This window comes from Chionomys nivalis, chromosome 3 (genome assembly GCF_950005125.1).
Source record: "Chionomys nivalis chromosome 3, mChiNiv1.1, whole genome shotgun sequence".
Classification (NCBI taxonomy): Eukaryota; Metazoa; Chordata; class Mammalia; order Rodentia; family Cricetidae; genus Chionomys; species Chionomys nivalis.
Window position 1 is genome coordinate 107,085,826 of NC_080088.1, and position 24,441 is coordinate 107,110,266.

Consider the following 24,441-nt stretch of genomic DNA (forward strand, 5'->3'; position numbering starts at 1 on the left):
GCAGTTTCCTATAAGCTGTGAATGCTGCCTTCCCTCATTTAATCTTGATATTTACTCAATGGAAACCTAAGTTGGGACTGGAGAGAGAGCTCAGCAATTAAGGACACTTGCTGCTCTCTCAGAGGATTTGTGTTGAGTTTCCAGCACAACCTCCTGTAACTCCATCTCTGGATGATCTAACTTCCTCTTCTGCCCTCTGCAGGTACTGCAGCACTAACCAAAATAGAATAAAAAGAGGACAAAAACCTGCTTTGTTTATCTAATGTTAGCTCTCACATCTGGAATTGGCTTGTTGCATCCCAGAAGTGTATCGAACTCCCTAGTTTGTAGAGGAAATTCTCTGCTACTTCATAGGTGGTTCCGGAAACTTGGGTTTAGTTCTGTATTTTGGGCAAGGTAACTTTATTGACTGTGCTGTCCTTCCAGTTGGATTTCTCCTGCAAGCAGAAATTTTGGTTTGTTCCGTGAGGGTCTCATTGGTATCTGATTCCAGCAGGCTCATGTGTTTGAACCCTTGGTTCCCCAGCTGGTGATGCTCTTTTGACAGATTGGATAGTGTTGGGGACAGGGTGTCTGACCGCTACTCGGGGCAGCCTTTGAATGTTATAGCCTGTCCCTGCTTCCGATTACACCGTTCTGCGTCTTTTGACTTAACAAAAATGTGAACCAGTCACGCAGCGAGCTTCTATCTCTACAGACCGGGCTGTCAGCTTCCATGTCTTCTTCCCATGATGATGGACTAATTCAGAAACTGAGCGGGAACAGACCTCAGTTCCTTCACATTGTTCCTGTTAGTCATTCTGTCACAATTAAGAAAAACTAACATAGATGATAAAATTGAATCATAAAAAATATACATGTGGGGGACCACTCAAACAGCTGTAACTTCATCAGATTATAGCACCAAGGCATTCAAAATACAGGCCTCGTGAGATGGCTTAGTAGGTAAAGTACTGACTGCCAATCTGATGATCCGAGTTCAATCCTCAGTACACACGTGGTAGAGGAATTGATCAGCTTCCCTCAAGGTGTCCTCTGACCTCCATACCTGTGCCATGGCATACACACATCCACAGCCCCCAAATGCACACAAAACAAATAAATAAAAAGGAAACAAAAGCAGAGTACATTTGAAAGTCAAGGTTTAAAGCAACTCCGTTAAGGTAGGATCATTATCTGTCTACGAATGTGTACCAAAGTGCATATGAGTTAAATGTATATATGATGAGATAGTGTTTAGCAATCTAGAAGGTTCTTTAAGAAAATGAAAAGAAGTGAGGCACATACTGAGTTTGGGGAGAATACCTTTCTGTATGGTTTCCTTCCTGCCTCTCTGCTCTGTACCTGCAGCCAGTCCCCTACTGAGTTCCTGCTTGGATTCTTTGTCTGCTCTACTGGTCTTAGTTCTCCCATTCTCTGCATTCTAGTGGTTCATGTCCTTCTTTCTTCAGGCCTTCTGGGAAGACCGTCTCTTCCCTCCCTGCTCCCAGTGGTCCCTGCTTCTCACAGCAGAACTTAAGGTTCTCTCTTCTTGGCACCTGGGCTGCTGATCACACTTTATTTCACAGAGGTAGATAGCTCCAAGGTGAGCTATATAGAAGAGATTAAAATCCTGGCTGATATATAATCAATTGATAATGCGCTACCAAATGCATTTTAAATGATTTCCTTTCTGAGGGCATTGCTGGTGTTGGGTCTTACTTTCTGGTCTCTCAATAAAGAATGGTAGGGAAGGGACAACTCTCTTAGGATTAACTGCTGCTCTTTTTTTTTTGGTTTGGTTTTACTTAATTTAGTCCTTTAAAACAAGTCACTTCAGACATTTAGATATTGAAAAATCACATGTCATAAATAAAATGAATGCATCTTAATAACAAAGGCAAAATTATGAGTTGTATAAAATGAAGCTAGACATCTTCCAGGCTGCAGCAATGCATGAACTTTGAAAACTTGCTGGCAAACAGACAAGGGAACATTTTGAAAGCAATACTGTCCATCTTCACTAAGAATACATTTTCTTATGCCAAGAAAACAACTCCTGGTTGTTTGCCCCTTTGCAATTATGTACTAGAGCTCTGTATTTCAGGCTTTAAGATTATTTTATTATTTAAGGAGCTCTGCCTCTTCTGTGTTAATACAGGCACTACAGACTATTTTTCATTCCTTATCATTTTAACATGCTATATGTACTTTTAGGCATTCTTAAAGGAAAAATGAATTTGGTATAAATATATTTCTTGTGACACCTTGAGTCCTGAATGGCACAAAATGTGAAATGGAAACTCTTGTCCTTTAAATAACTTGGGATTACACTCAACTAAACATTCTATACCAGTTCTGGTGGCAAGCCACATCATCTCAGTAGAAATTCTCAACCTCTTGACCTATAACTTAACCAAATAATACCTTCACTAACCTTAAATTCCTACATACAGGCTAATGTGTTTAAAAACAAAAGTAAAAAGAGTGCCACGCAAAATGCTTACTTACATTCATTACCTTGTATATTTCCTTTTTAGTAGTACTTTTTTCTATTAAATTAAGACATATATCCATAATTCAGTATCAACATAATACTTTGTTTTCCTAATGAAATATTCAAAGCACTATAAACAAAATGCTAATTTTTGACAAAAAAAATCCTTTATTACAATCGAGGACATCTTCCATTCATTGAGCATTGAGTGGGATGTGCTGACATGTTACAGTGGTAAAAAAAAAAAAAAAAAACAAAAAACAAAAAACAAAAAAAACAAAGAATACATCCTGGGGCTTGGGATGCTGATCAGCGAGCATTTACTTACCCTAGCAAGCACAAAGCCCTGGTTTGATGCCTATCTCTAGGAGAAACAAACTAGCTTATTCAAATTAAGTGTTCCTTAAAAATACTGCTTGCATATCCTACTCAAAAAACAATCTCCCTAAAATATGCTTACTTTAAAATGAGCTATTTGATGAATCTGAAAAAGGTTTGATGAATTTTAAAACTCTGTGCTGTAAACAGATTTTGAATACTGTAAAACAAGTGATAGCAATCTCATTAGAGAAGTAGCATTTCTTATGTGAGGGCACAGACCATGCTCCAAACAGTGACTGAAATTAGACTTTCTCATAAGATACAGCAAATACTGATGGTAATAACTGATGAAGAGCTGATGGCTGGCAGCTCAAGGTTGCATCTTTCCTGTCCTCGGGATCTCTAGAAGGCTGTGTAAACTCCTATTCTCTAATTTAAAGTGCTGCAAAAAAAAATTTCAACACAAGAAAAATGTAATTCTTAGTATATGTAAATTTAAGAAGGCCACCTGATTTTTAATATATAACATGTTATATAATTTGTGTCTATGGATCATTGTTACTTAATTTCACTTATATCCTACTGTATATTTTCCAAAAGGACAGAAAATTCAGCTAGGGCAGCTTGAAGGGAGGAAGCTAGAGAGACAAGCAAGTTGTGCATGAGTAGTGAGGGGAATATATAGGTAGTAAGTAATGCAACTTTTGGATTCTTGTTTTCTGGGACTGGAACTCGACAGAATATTCAAACGGCATAATGGTATTAGTTTCTAAAAACAGGGTTAGGTTGGCCAGTAGCCATTTCATTATGCCCACTTCTCATTCATGGAGGTCAATTAAGAAATCAGCCATGAATCACTAGCAAAATGTAGGGATATAGCCCCACCCATTGGGGGCGTGTTCGCCTCGGGCTAATGTTTACAGATAAATCTGCCGGGCGTGATCCCAGCAGCCCCTTTTTCTTCTTTTGCTCCGCTGTGCTCCGCAGGAACCTGTGGTCCTGTAAGTCTATTTCCTTATTAAAGCTGTATATATCTATATAATCTGTCTGCATTCATTTGAGCCACCACAGCAAAAGATGTGGTAACACCCGACGTCTTCCTGTGGCTGCCACGTCACAAAATTTCCAGGTACATTAATTCGGGCCAATACCATGACTAGGGAGAGTATCTTCATAAAAACACACTGAGTCTTTAATCCAAAGAAGAGTGTGGGAAGGATGGGGTAGCAGGGGCAAGAATATAATTTTTATTCTAGCACTAGTATTCTACCACATTAATATAAGTTGTGTCATTTTAATTAAAAAAGAAATTCTTGCAGGACAGACAACAACCTAACAAACAAGAAGGGTTTCAGTAGGACAAAGTTTCTTTTAGTTATGGTGCAACTAAATTCACAGAATTTCTTCAAAATTCTCAAAATAAGTTTACTCACATTAGTAAATATTTCAAGAGCTTAATAAGCACAAGAAAAAATACAAAACAACAAACCCTTTATATTGAGACTTACTAGCTTGTATTTAGAATGAACATAAATTAATAATTAAATAATTTGCATATAATGCTTCCCTTTGAATGTTCTACAACCAGAACACTACTCTAACACCAGTTCTCATGTCAAATAATTAAAACACTGTTTGAAAGCCATTTGCTATCGGTGCCTACCTGGAAACTGGACAAACCAGGCAAAAGATTAAATAGGATAAGAAATTGTCCCTAAATAAATCCTAAATAAGATGTATAAAAAACACTTAAAACGAAGGGTTTAATTTTTAAGACACCAGTGCTCTTTACATTTACTAAACTAATCCTCTGTAGATGACATAGACTCAAATTTAAAGTGACAGGAATTTATTTTCAAAAAATAGAACATGCCTGACACATTATAAGTTATTCAATAAATACTTGTTGCATGAACAAAGGTCTGGATCCAAAATTTTAGAAACATTAAATTTGGATGCTTAAGTGGTACAGGAAGGCAAACTTTTTATTTATTTATTTATTTATTTTTATTTTTTAATATTTATTTATTATGTGTACAGCATTCCTTCCATGTATGCCCGCAAGCCAGAAGGGGGCACCAGGTCTCATTATAGATGGCTGTGAGCCACCATGTGGTTGCTGGGAATTGAACTCAGGACCTCTGGAAGAGCAGTCAGTGCTCTTAAACACTGAGCCATCTCTCCAGCCCCCAAACTTTTAAAATATGAAACAAAAAACTCGATTCGATGGATGTTACCCAGTGCTATATTTTTAATGTACAGTTTTAAATTAAATATCTTATTAAATTAAATTAAATATCACGAATGCCAAATTTTCAGTGTTCTAAGCTCATTGGTGCTATCTTTAAGGCTCAGTGAAAAAAAAAAACAAAATTAAATATTTTCAATTTATATAGTAACTGTCATTGCCTGACTGGCTATGTGCACAAAGGGTACTCAAGAAAAGTCATCTGGCCAGGTGTGGTGGTCCCTGCTTGTAATCTCAGGAGGCTGAGGCAGAAGGATTACTTCAAGTTTGAGGAGCCTGGACGATATAGCAAATTCCAGGCCAACTAGAAACACATGGGGAGATGCTGTCTCAAATCAAGAAGGACTGTCTGTCACCTGATGACTGAAGCGTACTTTGTGACTTGTTCAACTGTTCCTTAAAGGAACTTTCTCTAAAGTTAACATTCCTTAATTTTACATTAAGTTACCATTACCAAGTAAATGGCTAAGGGTTGACCTTAATTTAAAAACATTTGCTAAGATAGATGGGAAAAGATGCGTCTAAAGTACACCAATGTTTGTCTAAGCTACTTAATAAATATGGGATGGAAATAAGAAAACTTCACAACAGTATGCCTCTTTACATTGTATGACAGACTGCACAACACACTATAACGTAAAGATCCCTGATCTTTACAAGAATTAGGAGGTAGAAGATTTTACCTGGAAGATTCTGTAGAGAAGCTAAGTTTTGAGTGGGTGTGCCTTGAGGATCAATCCATCAAGCAAATGGCTACATATCTGATCTAGGTAGCAGGATTCTCAGAGAGCTGTATAAGGCAAGGATTTTATAACTTTTCATATTTTGGAAGCGAAACAAACCCAATCAGTTATTTAAAAACTGAAAGTCAAAGATCACAGGTAAAGTACTAACTTGCAGAAATGTGGAATGTCGAAAAGAACAAAGTGAAGCTAGGAACACTGCTATCTATGAAAAAGACTGTTACGAAGTTATCAAAGCCTGCACAGCATTAACACTTTAGAGGAAGACCTGTTTGGAGGCTTTGAGCAGGAAGGCTGAGGAAATGAGATCCCTCCAGACAAACTGATATGTAGCACAGCAAAAGAAAACAAAAACAAAAAAGCCACCACTCAAACTTCAAGATACTTCTTGAATTTTAAACTAAATTAGCAATTAAAAAGGCATACCCTGCTCATTTAAAAGATAAAATTATCTAATGTGACAAACAGCAACACATGAATTGCATTAAAACAAGAGGCCAACAGTCTTTTAAAGCTTCAGTAAGCTGCTTCAGGCACCTTTCCCTCTTATACATTCTACTTTTATATGCCAGAAATCTCAAACAGGACCCCATTCCTGTTTTAGACAACATTCTCAAGAAACACAGGCATCCCTGTAAAATTGCTTTTTATGCACTCAGAAGTTGTTAGATACACTTATAAAGTCTACCAAATTGCAATATAAAAAGTTTTGACAATTCTGAGCATCTTCATTTGATGAATCAATTCAGAATTTAGAAACTACCAACTCATTCCAAGTTATTAAAAGGAACTGATTACTGGAGACACTGTGGTGCATGTCCAGTGACCCTCCGCAAGGCTTTCACATTACCTACAATAAGATGTTTTCTTCTGTAAGTTAAAGCTGCTGGGTGCTGGTTTATAATAGACTCCAGTCTTCAGGTGGCCCAAGCCACCTATTCCATCACCCCAGTAGAAAGAGGGCATGCCACTAGCGTAGCCACACACCTGTAAACTTGCACACTAATTTTAATCTTAACAAGGAATTTCAGCATCAGCCTTACTGGTTTAAGTCAAAAGGATGGTCCAAGCATGTGTTCTTCTACTCTGTAGGGTTATGAATAGCTTATTGGAGAACCCAGAGCCTTCTGGATCTGTGAAGTAGTAGGCTCCAACTCTTACCACGAACAGATCACACCTCTCCAAAGTTGGTGTGGCCTGTCTCCCTGGCATGGTCCCTTGCTTCCGCTTGTCCAGTCAAGCCCTTCTGACATATCATGCATCTCAGGGTGAAGCGGTTTACATCAGTAAACTGTCTCTTTCTTCTAGCTTCATCCGCTAATTCCAGTGCTTGGACAAGAACAATATCATCATTTGAGGAGAAAATGGTTAGAGGAGGAGTGTCTGGATCAGGGAAGTTACGCTGAAGTGGATCATAGTGGATGCCATCGTAGATGAGCAGAACCCTTTTGGTATAGCCCGCATCTTCCCCAAAACGATCAGTTCTGACTGTCTGTGTATCTACTACACATATTTCACACTGGTAGAACTTAGACAGAATGGATATCTCAATCGTGCCCCCCCAAGTGTCATCCCTTTTGATCCATTCACAGTACTCTTCGTTTGTCTTTCCCAGGATCGCCTCGCTATACAAGTCTGGATTACTGGCTACAATTTGTGCTATGAGGCGTCTCATGTCAGGGGCACAACCTGGATTCAAGACTCCTCCTTCAACGACATAGTACAAACTGGTAAAGAGGCAAGAGTTGTCCGCCGGGACTGCGGTTCTGGTAAGCACAGGCAAAGCTTCCCTGCCATAGCTAGGAGCACCACGTTTTGACAATGTAGGTGAAGCTTTTGGTCTGGTTTGGTCTTCTTCAACAATCAGCATGTCACCTGACTGGATGGGCAGGTCCCCAAGAGTGATGTCCCGGTCGCTGAGATCCAGGCATTCGGGCGGGTAGCCGACGAGGATTCGCTGACTACCCGGAGCGATGCCGGTGATAGCGGCGATTTGGCTCTGAAGTTCCTGTAAGCGGGTCCGGCTGGACAGCCCCTGCAAAATGTGGGTGCCACCTTTGGCCTTGCAGCGGAGCCGCCACATCGTGTCGGCCGGCCGGCCACCAGCGGGGCCGGCTTTGGTCCCAGCCGCAGCCTGGGAGACGCTGCCGGAGCAACCAGCCTTAACTGCTGCTCTTGATGGATGTTTTGTTTGCTGTGAGACAGTCTTGGCATATTTTTACATACGAAGACCTTTGAAACTGATCTGTAAATGATACCTGGAAAACCTGCCGGAGTTTGATGGGAAATTCCCAGTAAAAACTTAGGACCCTCAACCCAGAAACAGTTCAACATCATCAGAGATCAGAACATTGCTCAATTCCTCCTTTCCAGGGCCTAGAGAGATGGCTCAGTGGTTAGGAGCACTGGCTGCTTTTGGAGAGGCCCTGGATTCAATTCCCAGCCACCTGGTGGCTCATAACTGTCTGTAACTCCAGTTCCAGAGGAGACAATGCTCTCTCCTGTCCTTCTCACACACTGAGTACACACGGTGCACATACATGCATGCAAGCAAAACATTCATTCACCCTAAAAATTAAAAATAGATTTTTTTCTCATCTTATAAACTGTTGTTTTTTTTTTTTTGCCACAAAGTTTCATTCTGTGTGGCAGAGGTTAAGCCTCCACTTCTTTCACTTTCTTAGAATCAAGTGTGGGGATTGACACCATGATACAAACGATATTATCTGACGCATCAACACAGCATGGCTTGCATGGCTCTGCAGCCCCAGGATCATCAGGAACACTGAAAGGTAAATGGGCGTTTCCTGCTTGAGGTTGCCAGTTTTAGCCCACGGACCTCACAGAATCAAGGCTGTGTCCAGATACTTGATCTCCAGTCTGCTCTTTTATTTTTACAATAAATGAATAAATTAATGAATGAATAAACACATAGCTAAATAAATAATAAATGATCAGACGGATGGTTTAGTGGCTAAGAATATGCACTGCTTTTTTGGAGGACCAGAATCTGGTTCCCAGCACCCACACCAAGTGTTCACAACCTCCTATAAACCCAGCTCTAGGCGTCCTCTGCCTCCCTTGTTCATGTGCACTCAAGTGCACATACTCCCACATGGACACTCTCATTATACAGACTCAACAAGTTATACTTTACAGATTTAGGAATAAATATGAACATATATACATATATAAGTGTCTACCAATCAATGATAAAAAAGAGACCATAAATTTGAAAAAGAGCAAAGAGGGTTATAATGGGAGGAAAGGGAGGGGGAAAATCATGTAATTATAATCTCAAAAAACAAAAGAAGTTACTTTTTAAAGATTTATTTATTTATTTTATGTAAATGAGTGCTCTAGCTGCATGTATTCTTCTATACCGGAAGAGGGTATCACAAACATAGATGTTAGCGAGCCACCATGCGGTTGCTGGGAATTGAACTCAGGACCTCTGGAAGAGTAGCTGGTGCTCTTAACCACCAAGTCATCTCTCCATACCCAAGAAGTTATTTTTTAAATGCATAATTTTAAAAAATAAAAGTAAATCTGAAAAATAAAGTTAAACAAATAACTCACGATGGATGGTATTGGGTGTTGTCTTGTAGCTAGTTATATGCAGTGTGTTCTGGCTAGTTGTTGGGGAGTCAGTGACTTACCTTCACTATGTAGCCCTCTCATGAACCCTACTTTCCCCACCTCTTGGGCTCCTGGGCTTGATGGCTGCTTGAGTAGCCACACAACTGAAACAGCAACAAGGCACTTTACTGGACAGGACACAGGTGATGGCTCCCTCATGTTGAAAGATCTTTGTCACTGAGCTGACAAGACTCTGTTTGCTCTGGTTCTCCTTATATCCACTGGGCCCTGACTGTGGCCCAGTCTGTCTCCTATTCAGAACTAAGCTTCAGTCTCCTCCCTTAACCACATCCCATTGATTTCCCATGTGAGTCATTTGACATTCTTGGGACTTGGACATGAATCCTTGTGTCCATACTCTACCCGCATATCTGTGCTTCTTTAATTGTCAACCTGACACAACCTAGGATAGCCTGGGGAGAGAGTCTCAATGCGGATAGGGGTGTCTAGATCAGTTGACCTGTGCGCATGCCTGTGGAGCACTCTCTTGATTGTTCATTGATTTGGAAAAACCTAGTCTTAGAGCAGGGAACACCATTCCCACATTTTGAGTCCTGGACTTTTAAGAGTGGAGGCAGTTAACCGAGCACCAGCTGTGCATCCGATACCCTGTCTCTGGTTTTGGATGCGATAGGAGCAGGTCCCTTAAGCTCCTGATGCTTTGCCTTCCCCACTCTGAGGAACTCAACCTGGAACCTAAGCTAAAAATCAACCCTCTCTTCCTTACGTTGCTTTTTGTCAGGATATTTTTTTTTTTTTAAATCACAGTAAGAGAAATAAAACCAGAGCAGTGCCTAACCCACGAACAAATTTTACTGAAATTTTTTAAAGATATACTTGGAACCACAGAAACTTCAGAAAACCTCTACTGACTGACCTCTTCCATCCTCATCACCATTTTCCTTCATCACTATCTACGACAAAGTCTACAAGACTCCCCCTCTATCCCTCCTCCCAGTCTTTCTCTCCTTGCTCTTGTTTCAATCATTTCCGAATATTGCTATAAAACAATACTTTGCACATTAACTGTATTGCCCTAATTTTATAAGTTCCTCAAAGGTCAACAGTTGAAATGGACAGTTAAAGTCAAACTTCAGATGCAAGGCTAGAGGCCCATTTCGGAGTTTACTTGACAGCTCTCCAGGCTCAATTCCTGCCTGACTTCCAGGCTCCATGGACATGCGTCATGTCCATGGATGGAACAAAAGCACCCTGGCTATCGTCTCACCCCAGGACCTCCATGCATACTGTTCCCTCTACCTTGATTCCTGGAGACCCCTCTTGGCCTACTCACAGCCTCACAGCCTTCAGAACCCTCCCCCTGTATTGATATTCTGAGGTCGCCCCTGACCCAAGCTGAGCAGATTATCAACATTGTTTCTTATTTACCCACTCAGTCCTAATTACCCTTCAAGGGAAGGGCTGTAATTTGGTGTCTTTGTATTGAATTAACTCCTGGTTATTTACAAGACACTAGGACACAAAGTACATGAGGGAAGTGTCTGAATGAAAGGACCCATCTCTCTAGAGAGGCTTAGAGACAGCAGTTGCAGAAGTTCTAATTGGTCCTAATTAAAAAAAAAAAAAAAAAAAACTTGGAGCCAGATACTGGGTCAAATGATGAAAGATCTGAGAGAAAGGACAAGGCACAGTCAACTTTCACCTTGCTAACTCCTCAGCTGTCTCCTCTCGCCTTATATTGTTCTCTCCGCCCAGTCATATCAATTCCTGCCTCTCTGTATAGACCTCCAGACCTCTATGTTTAACTTGTGGCTAGCACTGCCCTCTGATCTTCAGGCAAGCTTTATACTACCACATTTTCCCCCTTTATTTCTAAAAACAAGGTTATACTATAAGGGAAACTACATATAATAATTCCAATAACTATATAATACATACAGGCAAAAATGCATCAACAATATCTAGTCCATTAGCAACTGACAAATTCAGAGAAAGTACTCCATATCTATCCCATCTTGATGAGTTTTAAAGGTTGTACTAATTCACTTTCTATTCTAACTTGCATTATTGAAACTTTTAATGTCTCTTAACCTTATATACTTTATACCTCTTTAGTGATTTTTTTCCAAATATGGTAACAAGGAAAACTATAACTATAAAGTCTACAACTCCATCAGAGACCCAAGAATATTACCCGACTAAGCAGGAAGTGCAAGCAAGCGACTTCCAAAAAAAGTGTGAGAAATAACAGAAACAGCTGTCTGCCTGGACGGTCACCCAAGGTTTCTCTGCAATGTTAGGGCATCCATCTTCAGCCTACAGGCCTATCATATCTGATGGGCTTTTCTGTGAAGCAGGATATTCTGAAGAGCTGTTCTGCATTGTCTTGGCAAAGTTCAGCAGTCCTTTTTTTGTGTTTTTCTTGTCCAATTTGGACAGCATATTGTCAGCAGTCAAGACAAGAGCACTTTCTTGCCCAGTGGCTAACTTTTGCCACAAAGAAATTAAACTGCATGTGGAGTTTCTTCAATGCCCATCTTCTCTGAGGTAGATTGGTGCATCCAGGAGCAGATTTTTCTCTTGTCATAAAAAAAGAGAAAAGAATCTATGTCATTAAAACTTCTTACATTCCATAGTAGATCTCTGAAGTGTTTGAAGATGACCTGTCTATCTAAAATATATTAGTTTGACATTGAAAACATACCTAATATTACTACAAGTTTGACTGTAATGACTAACAACTAACTTGCATTTCTTTATACCCTAATTAGTTGGCAATAATAACTTTCAAGGACTATAAATTAGCTTTACATTTTTAGATGAGCTGTATAGGTAAAATACCTTGAACAAGATTAGAAATGTATGTACGGTATGTTCTAACAAAATTAATCACAAATTTGTATTAATATACAAAGATCCATATCAATTTAAAATGTTTAAAACTAGTAGTTGCTTTTTTGGTTTATAAGTATAATCTACTTTTTTATCCTGTTTCTATATCCCTTCTTTTTCTTTTCAAAGTAGATGCAATAATCTTATCTTATATCCTATCATATCTATATCTCCCCTTTCTTTTTTTAAAACAAGAACCCTTAATCTAATCTCTTTTTAAAAATTTTTTTACTGACCATTACCAATAACAACTTCTAACCAATCACCTAAACTATGACAAACATCCAATAATCCCTTGAACAACAAAAATCCACCCACTCCACTTCTTGAGAATATGGGTATTGTGTTCTTAAATTTACTTCCTGCTGTCTGGGGGTGATGGCATCTTTAGGGGACCTGAAAAGAAAAAAATTGTGTTACTTGTCAAGTCCTGGGAGAGGTAGCTTTATCATTTATTGTCCAGTCTCTACATAAAGGCAAAGTAAAAGGCATGTCTCAAGTACTGGCTAGAGTAGTCTGTGAAGTTGAATGATATGAGATAGCCACCTCAAAATTGTCCTGAGCAGTTTGTAGTCCATAGCTGATCTTTAGATGTTTGTCAGCTTAGTGGCATTTTCATAGTCCTGGTGGCATTGTCATTGTGGGGTCTCATCATTCTTTTGGAGACATCAAAGTTTTCTGTAGACATGGTCATGACTCCCTGAAGAAAACTCAAACATTTTAAATGTCATATACAGCAGATCTCAAGGAAGTTAAAGAATCAATACTTTTTAAGTCCATTCAGAGTATGAAAATCTAATTCCTAGTTACTTGATAGAGACTCAAATCAAAAATCATGTACAAGAAGCTAGACAAAGCCTTTTTCTAGAATTAGTTAGTACTCTATATGACCATTAATATTATGACAAAATTTAATACATATATATATAAATCTTATAAATTTTGATATAATATTTATATCTTAAGCAAAGCTTTAAAGAATCAAAACCCCAATAGATTATGAGATTAGTGGCAATAAAATAGTCCCTTGATTTTTTTCTGTTTAATATTAGGAAGCTCTTCAGACATGAGACAGAGATTTTGGATTTTAATTTAGCAAGCATGCTTGGGTTTAGAGATGGAAAGAGCCAATTCCAAAGTCAGCTTTAATTTTTTTTTAAAAAAAATATTGATCTTATTGAGCTATACATTTTTCTCTGCTTCCCTCCCTACCTCTCCCCTCCCCTTCAACCATCTCCCAAGGTCCCCAAGCTCCTAATTTACTCAGGAGATCTTGTCTTTTTCTACTTCCCAAGTAGATTAGATCTTTGTATGTCTTTCTTAGAGTCCTCATTGTGGTCTAGGTTTTCTGGGATTGTGATTTGTAGGATGATTTTCTTTGTTTTATGTTTAAAAATCACTTATGAGTGAGTACATGTGATAATTGTCTTTCTGGGTCTGAGTAACCTCACTCAAAATGATGTTTTCTAGCTCCATCCATTTGCCTGCAAAATTCAAGATGTCATTATTTTTTCTGCTGTGTAGTACTTCATTGTGTAAATGTATCACATTTTTCCTTATTCATTTTTCAGTTGAGGGGCATTTAGGTTGTTTCTAAGTTCTGGCTATGACAAACAATGCTGCTATGAGCATAGCTGAGCAGCACAGGAGACCACTTCCTAAATATAACCCCAGTAGCACAGACACTGAGAAAAACAATGGGATCTGAAACTGAAAAGCTTCTGTAAAGCAAAGGACAGGGTCAACAAAACAAAACGACAGCCTACCTACAGAATGGGAAGAGATCTTCACCAACCCCACATCAGACAGAGGGCTAATCTCCAATATACAAAGAACTCAGGAAATTGGTCATCAAAAGAACAAATAATCTGATAAAAAAAAATGGAGTACAGACCTAAACAGAGAACTCTCAACAGAGGAATCTAAAATGACTGAAAGACACTTAAGGAAATGTTCAACATCCTTGGTCATCAGAGAAATGCAAATCAAAACAATTTTGAGATTCCATCTTATAACTGTAAGAATGGCCAAGATCAAAAACACTGATGACAACTTATGCTGGAGAGGATGTGCGCTAAAGGGAACACTCCTTCATTGCTGGTGGGAGTGCAAGCTGGTACAGTCCTTTTGAATGTCAGTGTGGCGATCTCTCAGAAAATTAGGAAAGAACATTCCTCAAGACCCAGAAATACCACTTTTGGGCATATATCCAAAGGATGCTCAATCATGCCACAAGGACATGTGCCAGCTTTAATTTTTAACTGGACTAGGACTAAAAAAGATAATTTGCATTGCATGTCTGTACAGAACAACAAAAACAAACTGTGGAAAGATTTATGAAACTTTATTCCGTTGGAAATGTGATATACCAATAGGCCAATTTACTCTTTTTCTTGGGACATTTTTTCTAGAATATTTGTCAATTTTCTTCAAATATCTCAATTGTCCAGTGGTCTTCAGATTCCTTAGCTGGCTGCCTTTATTCTTCTGATTTGCATTTCTTTGATGGCTAAGGGTGTTAAGCATGTCCTTAAGTGTCTTTCAGCCATTTTGGATTCCTCTCTTGAGAGTTCTCTGTTTAAGTCTGTACTCCATTTTTTATTGGATTATTTGTTCTTTTGATAGTCTGTCTTAATTTATACAGGTATACCCATGATGGCCATGACTTTTAGCAAATGTATGACTACCAGTCATTCTTTTTAGAATTCAAATCAATTGCCCATTTATATTCTGAAAAGGTATCAATGGTCTATATACATGTTTTAATTTTCCAAATTCTACAAAATGAAACAAAGTCATCTGTAAGATTTCATTCTTGCAGGTAGTGGTGTTTGGTTGTATATAGAACAAATAGGCCATTTTCTTATAATTTTATTGACTTGTTGCCAGGTGATGGAAAAAATCTTTTCTCAAACCTTTGCTGTTGACAAGATTTTTTCTGAAATTCTGAGTCCTCCAGCATATTTCCAATGAATATTTGATCAATTTCTTCATTATCTTGTGTCAAACTAGCTCAGTCAATAAAGCACGAAACTCAATCTCAGGGTCATGGGCTCAAACCCCACATTGGGCACCAATTGTCGCACAAGTTCTAATTGATCTTAATAATACTGGAGGCAGATATTGGGGCAAATGATGAAAAACCTAAGAGAGAAAGGAACAAGTCACAGCCAACTCTGACCTTAGTAACTTGTCAGCCAAAAAACAGACTGAGTGCCTGTCTCCCAGCCCCTTATATTTCTCTCTCTGCCCAACCATATCACTTCCTGTCTGTACAGATCTCCAGACCTCTATGTTTAAATAGTTGGTAGCTCCACCCTCTGATCTTCAGGCAAGCTTTATTTGTTAGAATACAAACAAGATATCACCACAGATAACAATTGGTTATGCAGTTTGGGTGACTACTTCTCAAATGATTAAGAAGCTTGAGTGGATATTTCCCAAACAACATTTTCTGTCACATTTATTTGTTGGGATTGACTTACATTGGTGGGATCAGAAAAAAAGGTCTGCAGAAAACAGGGTTACATAACCATTGTTAATGTGTCTGAGTCTTCTCTAGCGGACTTTCAAGAAGGCAAGGGGTGTTCATTTAAAATGAAAACACCTTTGAATGGCATGAGGGAGGGGAAATCATAGAACCTCTTAGTGCAAAAAAGTAATTGGGAAAACGGTTTATAGGGCTGAGCTGTTTCTTCAAGGTGATACAGCTAGAAGAGTCAATTAGAACCATTTCTTATAACACAGCTGGAGACAAAACCCTGGAAAAATAAATTCTATTACTTGCCACAAATAACAGATGGTCCACACACACTAAAATTGTTGAGAACTAAAGTCAGCGTACTGCCTGTTCTGTGCTAAACAGCCTTGGGACAGGGGCACATTTTTCCTGTTCCTTTATTAAATAATACTCAGAACAAGCTCAATTTATCTGCTTGCTCCAGAGAATGCAGAAGTAAAAGTAGAAGGGGAACCAAAGCAGCTTACTTATGGTGATTTATGTCTTTCACCTTGAGACTCTGCAGGAGCTTGCAGCTTTGGGTCCACCAATCCAAATCATCAACTTCCTGCGTTGGGTATGAGGCAGTTCTGGTAAATGCTTTGCAAATCTTCCCTGACCCTGGCCATGTATCAGACTCCATCACTTTAGGGGATGTCATGTTGGATCTGGAGATGAAGCTATGCACTGTGAATTGCACTGACTTTCTAGGCCTAGCTAATCAGTACTTTACTAAAGCCCCTCTCATGTTTGCTTCTGACACACAGGCTCACAGGTGCTGGATTGGGAAGCAAAGGCCCATGCTTTCAATACATGCTGTTTCTTCATACATCCTTTCTCAGTGTTACAGGATGTTTGGCCCGCACCTACTTTTCTCAGACAAATCACTGAAAGATATTTGTAAATGGACAGCAGTTCCTTTCTCTGGGTTATTGGCTTTAAAACACTGGGGGTTGGGAGCCAGAGACCAGTGAGGGACCAGGTGCAAGTCAGGGACCTCCGAGATAGCAGGCCTGAGCCAACAACCTCTGCCAGAGCAGGCTCAAGGCAGCAGCGTCCATGGAAGCAGACCCAAATGACCCCCAGTATTGCAGAATGACTCCTGGGAGCACTGAGTGACCTTCAGGAATACCTATGACCTCCAGGGTGACAGGAACCGTGGCCCTGATTGCATCATGAGGAACAACCATCTGAGCCTTGGATCCACTAGTACTTCGAAGACTGATCACCAGAGACACAGCCCCAACTACACCAATCAGAGGAAAAGAGGTAGATAAGGTAAGAATACACTCAACACCAATAAAAACTAGTGACTCTACAACAGCAACACTTGAACAACCAAATATAGATGATGCAGAAGTAAATGACCTATAAAATAATTTTAGGAGAATGTTTGAGGCCCTGGAAGAGAAAATAAAAAATTCCCTCAAGAAATGGAAGAATAAACAAAAAATTGGAAGACATCAACAAATCCCTTAAAGAAAAACAAGAAAGGGCTGGAGAGATGGCTCAGTGGTTAAGAGCACTTCCTGCTCTTCCAAAAGTCCTGAGTTCAATTCTCAGCAACCACATGGTGGCTCACAACCATCTGTAATGGGGTCTGGTGCCCTCTTCTGCCCTACAGGCATACACACAGACAGAATATTATATACATAATAAATAAATATTAAACGTAAAAAAAAACAAGAAAAAAATCAAACATGACAGATTAAAACAACTATTCAAAACATAAAAACTGAAATAGAGACAATAAAAAACACAAACTGATTAAATTATAAAAATGAAAAGTATGAAAAAAACTATCAGGAACCACAAATGCAAGCGTAAACATCAGAATACAAGAGATAGAAGAAATAATCTCAAGTGCTGAAGATACAAAAGAGGAAATAGACTCATTAGTCAAAGAAAACATTAAATCTAGCAAAAGCTTAACACAAAATATCCAAGAAATATGGGACACCAAGCAAAGATCAAACTTAAGAATAATAGGGATAGAAGAAAGAGAAGTCCATCAAAAGCACAGAAAATATATTCAACAAAATCATAGAAGAAAATTTTCCCAACTTAAAGTAAGATATGCATAAGAAGATACAAGAAGCTTACAGAATATCAAATAGACTGGATCAAAAAAAGTTCCCTAGTCACATAATAATTAAAACACTAAACATACAGAATAAAGAAGGAATATTAAGAACTGCAAAGGAAAAAGGCCAAGTAACATATAAAGGCAGACCTATCAGAATTACACCTGACTTCTCAATGGAAAAAATGAAAGCCAGAGGGTACTGGTCAAGCATTGTGCAGACATTAAGAGACCACAGATGCCAAGCAAGACTACTATACCCAGCAAAGCTTTCAATCATTATAGACGGACAAAACAAGATATTCTGTGACAGAACCAGATTTAACCAATACCTAGCCACAAACCCAGTCCTGCAAAAAGCATGAGAAGGAAAACTCCAACCCAAGGAAGCTGGCTACACAAAAACACATACAATGGATGATCTCACAGCAACAAATCCCAAAGAAGGGGAAAACACACACAATAACATCACCAACAATCACAGCAACAAATCCCAAAGAAGGGAAAAACACACAAAATGACATCATCAACAATCACAGCAGCAAATCCCAAAGAAGGGAAAAACACACACAATAACATCACCAACAATCACAGCAGCAAATCCCAAAGAAGGGAAACACACACACAATAACATCACCAACAATCACAGCAGCAAATCCCAAAGAAGGGAAAAACACACACAATAACATCACCAACAATCACAGCAGCAAATCCCAAAGAAGGGAAAAACACACACAATAACATCACCAACAATCACAGCAGCAAATCCCAAAGAAGGGAAAAAACAAACACAACAACATCACCAACAACAAAAATTAAAATAACAGGAACTAGCAATCACTGGTCATTAATATCCCTGAATATAAATGGATTTAGCACATCTATAAAAAGATACAGGCAAACAGATTGGATATGAAAACAGAATTCATCCTTCTGCTGCAAGAAACACACCTCAACCTCAAAGACAGACAATGCTTCAGAGTCAAGGGTTGAGAAAAAAAATTTTCAATCAAATGGACCCAAGAAACAAACTGGTATAGCTATCTGAATATCTAACAAATAGATTTCAAACTAAAATCAATCAAAAGAGACAGAAGAACATTTCATATTAGTCACAGGAAAAATTCATTAAGAGGAAATCTCAATACTGTACATCTATGCCCCAAATATAAAGGCACCCTCATATGTAAAAGAAACACTTCTAAAGCTTAAATCACACATTACATATACCCCAAAGTGGTATTGCTGGGTCTTGAGGTAGGTTGTTTCCTAATTTTCTGAGAAATCACCACACTAATAGCCAAAGGGACTGTACCAATTTGCACTCCCATCAGCAATGCAGGAGTATCCCCTTTACCCCACAACCTCTCCAGCATAAGGTGTCATCAGTGTTTTGATCTTGGCCATTCTTGCACAGGTGTAAGATGGAATCTAAGAGATGTTTTGATTTGCTTTTCTCTGATGGCTAAGGATGTTGAGCATTTCCTTAAGTATCTTTCAGCCATTTTAGATTCCTCTGTTGAGAGTTCTCTGTTTAGGTCAGTACCCCATTTTTTGCTGGATAATTTGTTCTTTTGATGATCAATTCCTTGAGTTCTTTGTATATATTGGAGATCAGCCCAGCCGTACTACAAGGGCATGTTATCAACTATGTTTATAGCAGCATTGTTTCTCATAACCAGAACCTGGAAGCAACCTAAATGTCCCTCGACCGACGAATGGATGTGTAAATATGGTACATTTACACAATGGAGCACACACAGCAGAAAAAAATAATGACATCTTGAAATTTGTGGACAAATGGATAAACCTAGAAAACATCACATTGAGTGAGGTAACCCAGACTCAGAAAGACAAATATTGTATGTACTTACTCATAAGTGGCTGTTAGACGTAAAGCAAAGAAAACCAGCCTACAAATCACATTCCCAGAGAACCTATGAGGACCCTAAGAGAGACATACATGAATCTAATGTACATGGGTAGTAGATAAAGACAAGATCTCCTGAGTAAATTGGGAGCATGGAGACCATGGGAGAGGGTAGAAGGGGAGGGAAAACGGAGGAAGGGGAGTGGAGAAAAAATATATAGCTCAATAAAAGCAATATAAAAACACCTGGGGTTGACACTTTTGCTCCCAGTAGACACTGGAGGGATGAATTAAGATACTCCTCACACAGAGCTGTAAAAGGAAGAGGAGGTGTTTTTTTTTGTTGTTTTTTTTTTTCTATCAGTCATACAAAGCATGGATGCAGGAAGCAGGCTTTCTTCTGCTGCTGTTTAAGCTAATGCCTTAGTGAAGTTGACTCATGTGGAGGAGAAACTTTAGGCACTGCTTTGTTTGACTGTGGATGGTGTGGATTTTGCAAAACAAAATTATGATTCTTTTTAAAAATAGCATTTCTACAAATCCTTGAGAAATGAAGGCAATGTGTTTTGATAGTATTCCTCCTTTCCCTTTACTTCTTCAATTTCCACCCTCTCTACCTCCATTCCATACCCACTCAACTTTGGGTTTTCTTTTCTTTTTTTTTTTTGTCCTTCCTTGAGTCTAATTTGTGTTGTACAATTACTCTTGGTTGTGGGGCCTGCCCTGGAGTGTGGTCACTCTACTAAGGGTCACACAATCAAAGAAAACTGACTCTCTAGGGCTGCAATTACTCTTGGGTGTGTAGCCTGCCCTGAAGTGTGGTCACCCTGCTAGGGGTCACACAATCAAAGACAACTGACTCGCCTTCTCCCAGCAGAAATCAAATTTCAATAGTTCCTCAGTGAGGGTTGAACTTGCCTATCTCCTCACACCCCATGCTGGGATTAGTCTGCCCTAAACTTACACAGGTAGTGTGACTGTTTTTAGAATCACTGCAAATTCATGCTTGAAGCTGCCTACTGTGCCGAGAGAGGGGTTTTCTAGACATTGTCTTTTGCCTACTGGTTCTTTCAATCTTTCTGATCCCTTTCTTCATGATGCCTGATTCTTGAGAAGAGGGGAATGATTTGCCCATCATATTTGGGGTTGAACATTCCACAGTTAATTTTTCTCTCTTTGCTTGCCAGTTTAGGATCTTAGAATTACTACAAGGGGAAGTTTCTCTGATGAGGAATGAGAGCTATTTGTATCTATGGGTACAGAGAAAAGTCACTGAAAGTCCTTCTAAAACTATGCCTATTTAATTTCTGTTTAGCAGACTACTAACAGCAAGCTCTCCCTCAAGGGCCCATGATCTATCTAGCCACAGGTTTATACAAAGTTTTGAACCATAAGAGCCTATGACTTCTAGATAAATGTGGATAGCACATTCTAAATAAATGATTACCGAATAAGAGGGTGAGTTCTTTGCACTTGGTTATTTAGTCTTCATAAAACCAGATATATCACTTGTAAACACACAAAGACTCATCAGCAATGCAGCTACATGGATAAAATGAAGCTGTGCACCATCAATGTCAGGGAAATATGCACTCAAACCACAGAAGTCAATGGGAACTGCCCAAAGTGTGTGGACAAGGGACACATTATATGCCATTTGTGCTAGTGTAAATCCCTAGAACCTCTGTGGGAAACAGAATTGCAGTGATTTCAACAGCTAAAAATAGAATGGATGTGACTTATGAAGCAATCCCTCTTCCGGGTGTGGATTCAGAGGAGATGAAATCAATGTGTCAAAGAGACATCCCCATTCCCATGGTGGGTACAGCAATGTTCATGATAACCAGAATATATTTTTTTGGCCCTTCTGTTGCTGTGATAAAACATTCAACCCAAAGAGACTGAGGGCATTTAAGGTTTATTTTAGTTTAGAGGTCACAGTCCATCACTGACAGAAGTCAAGGCAGGAACATGTTATGCCTGCGTGCAATGCCATACAGTTACCTCATTTCATAACTAAGCAGTACAACAGGAGCCATAGAGGGTTTTGCTTGTTGCACCACAGGCCATCTTATACTCAGCTAGCTTTCTTTCTTTCTTTTTTTTTTTTTGATTGTTTTTCTTTTTTCTTTTTTTTATTAATTAATTAATTTATTTAATTATTAAAGATTTCTGCCTCTTCCCCGCCACCACCTCCCATCTCCCCCCCACCCCCAATCAAGTCTTCCTCCCTCCTCAGCCCAAAGAGCAATCAGGTTTCCCTGCCCTGTGGGAGGTCCAAGGACCACCCACCTCCATCTAGGTCTATCAAGGCGAGCATCCAAAACTCACCTAGCTTTCTTACACAGTTCAGGAACGCCTGCCTAGGGAATGATGCCACCTGGAGTGGGTCGAGTATTCCTGCATCAATGAACAATGAAGACAATCCCTTCAGACATGTCCATAAACTCCTCTACATGAGTTCCGACTAAGACTCTTCCCAGATTAACTCTACATTGCATCAAGTTGACAGTCAAAACTAACCAGAACCTTTCCCAGGAATCGACAACTTATGTCTTCTCGCTATTATACTCTATAAACATTACAGTGTGCTGCACATTTGCTTAGCATTTATATCACATTGGGTATGAAGTCATCCAGAGATGACTGAAGTGCCCAGAATGGTGCATACAGCCTGCATGCAAATGCTGCAGCATATAAACGGGGACACAAGTACTCACAGACTCTAGTACAATCTGGGAGAGGCTGCTAAACTGGTATATATAGATATGAAGACTATCTACATAGAAGCAGAGAAAGGGAAAATGAGAGTCAATTGTATGGAATTCATAACAATTGTATGGGGTGTGTGAGAGGTGGGTGTATTCATATGGGTGGTGTGTTTCCACATGTGCATGAGGAGGTCACAGGTCAACCTCAGATGTTGTTTTCTGTATGTGCTCTGCCCTGTGTTTTGAGGCAGGGTCTCACACTGGGTCTGGAGCATCTTTATTCCTCTTGGCTGTATGGCCAGCAAGCCCCATGGATCTGTCTGTGTCCATCTCCCCAGTGTTGGGATTAATAAACATTACCCTTATGCTCTGTTTTATGTGGATTCTGGGGGGCTGGAACTCAGATCTTTTCGCTTGCATAATGAGCATTTTACTGGAATCATCTCCCCAGAACCTAAATTGCAATAATTCCCCACAATAAAATCCTGTATATTAAAATAAAACTTGCTCCTGTCTTGGTATACTTCCAAATAGATTCTTCCTGTTTGTTTCTGGTTTATCCCTAATATATTCCTTTATGCCCATTTGTTTTTTTACCTTTCCCTTTCAATTCCTTATTCCCTTTCCTCCATCCTTCCTTCTTCTCTCTCTTCCTCTATCTTCCCTCCTTCAGCTTCAGGGATCATTCTTGAATGTCTTGTTTCCTAAGACATAGTCTTTAACTTTGCTGTGTTTATTCGTTTCCATGCTTACTACCTATTTACCATCTTCCCCATCTTAAATATAAGCTCAATAGGGGCACTGATTGCTTTCTATTTTGGTCCATATCAAAAGCTCTCAGTTAGCAGAATGAGGCTTCTTATGCATTTACCATCCAACAGCTGATTTATTGGACCTCTCTCTGCTGAGTGACTCTGGTGCAGACAAACCAAGCCCCGCTCCTTCGGAGGATTGACTCTGATTCTCATGCCAGCCACGAACTCAAGATTTCCATTCAACTGAGGCAGAGGACATTAGCAATTTTCCATCTCCTTGGCATGCTTAACTCATTCAATATTTTCTTATAATAAAAGAAAATATCCAAGCCAAATCTTTCAGAGCTGGCGTTGAGACTCCTCTGTGCTTGAGAGATCAATTCCTGAAGGTGAGGCATTTCCACTCTCTTAGCTCCATTTCCTTAGACACTGCTAAGTCCATTCCTCCTTCTCTATGTAGCTACTATTGACTTCTCATTATAAAATCATAGTTTTGCATTCTTCTCCATTCCCAACACAGTCTCAGCATAGAATTGCCTTCTCACTAATCTCATCAGTTTGGTGACACTGATTGCATAAAAATTCTCTATCCACTTATTATCTCATAAAGACAGTTTAGGACACTTTATAATTGTTATTTTTCATTTAATTAGTCCTTTTTTGCACTTTCCACCATCCTCATCATTCAATATAATAAAAAGTTAGCATATCTGATTCTTGTGTTAATTCTTTAGTATTTGCCATCCCATCTTGTGCTCTGTAAGTTTTTAATTTTGACTACATTTTAAAAAACACTATTTTACAACTGATCTGGGGTTTGGGAGGCTGGAACTTGTCTGGTGCAAAACGATTGGCATCCCCACCTGGTGGAGAAAGCCTAAGCTCCAGCACCTGGAGACACAGGCCTCGGCGAGGAAAGGTGCTTGCTATTAAACCAGATGACATGAATTTGATCTCCAGGACCCACATGATAAGAGAACTGACTTCTGCAACTTGTTCTCTGACCTCTGACCTTCACACACATGTTGTGATACATACATGCTCATGTACACATCCTCTCTCTCTCTCTCTCTCTCTCTCTCTCTCTCTCTCTTTCTCTCTCTCTCTCTCACACACACAGACACACACACACTCTGTAACTTAAGTTTTTTTTTTAAAAAAGTAATTTATGTATTTGTATGAAACTAGGTGTAATAGCACAGGCCGGCTATCACAGCTACTCGGGGCTCTGAAGCAGGAGGAC

The 24,441-nt window shown here is 39.3% G+C and overlaps 1 protein-coding gene across 1 annotated transcript in view; it reads right to left on the reverse strand.

Moving 5' to 3' along the window:
* Positions 1-6,553: 6,553 nt before the first annotated feature.
* The window catches only part of LOC130871407 (ubiquitin thioesterase OTU1-like), a 159,434-nt gene continuing 141,546 nt past the window's right edge, over positions 6,554-24,441 (reverse strand). Inside the window, exon 2 of the mRNA XM_057764741.1 lies at positions 6,554-7,982. Within this exon, the coding sequence (XP_057620724.1) occupies positions 6,960-7,982 (1,023 nt within the window). The 3' untranslated portion in view covers positions 6,554-6,959. The remainder of the gene's footprint in view (positions 7,983-24,441) is intronic.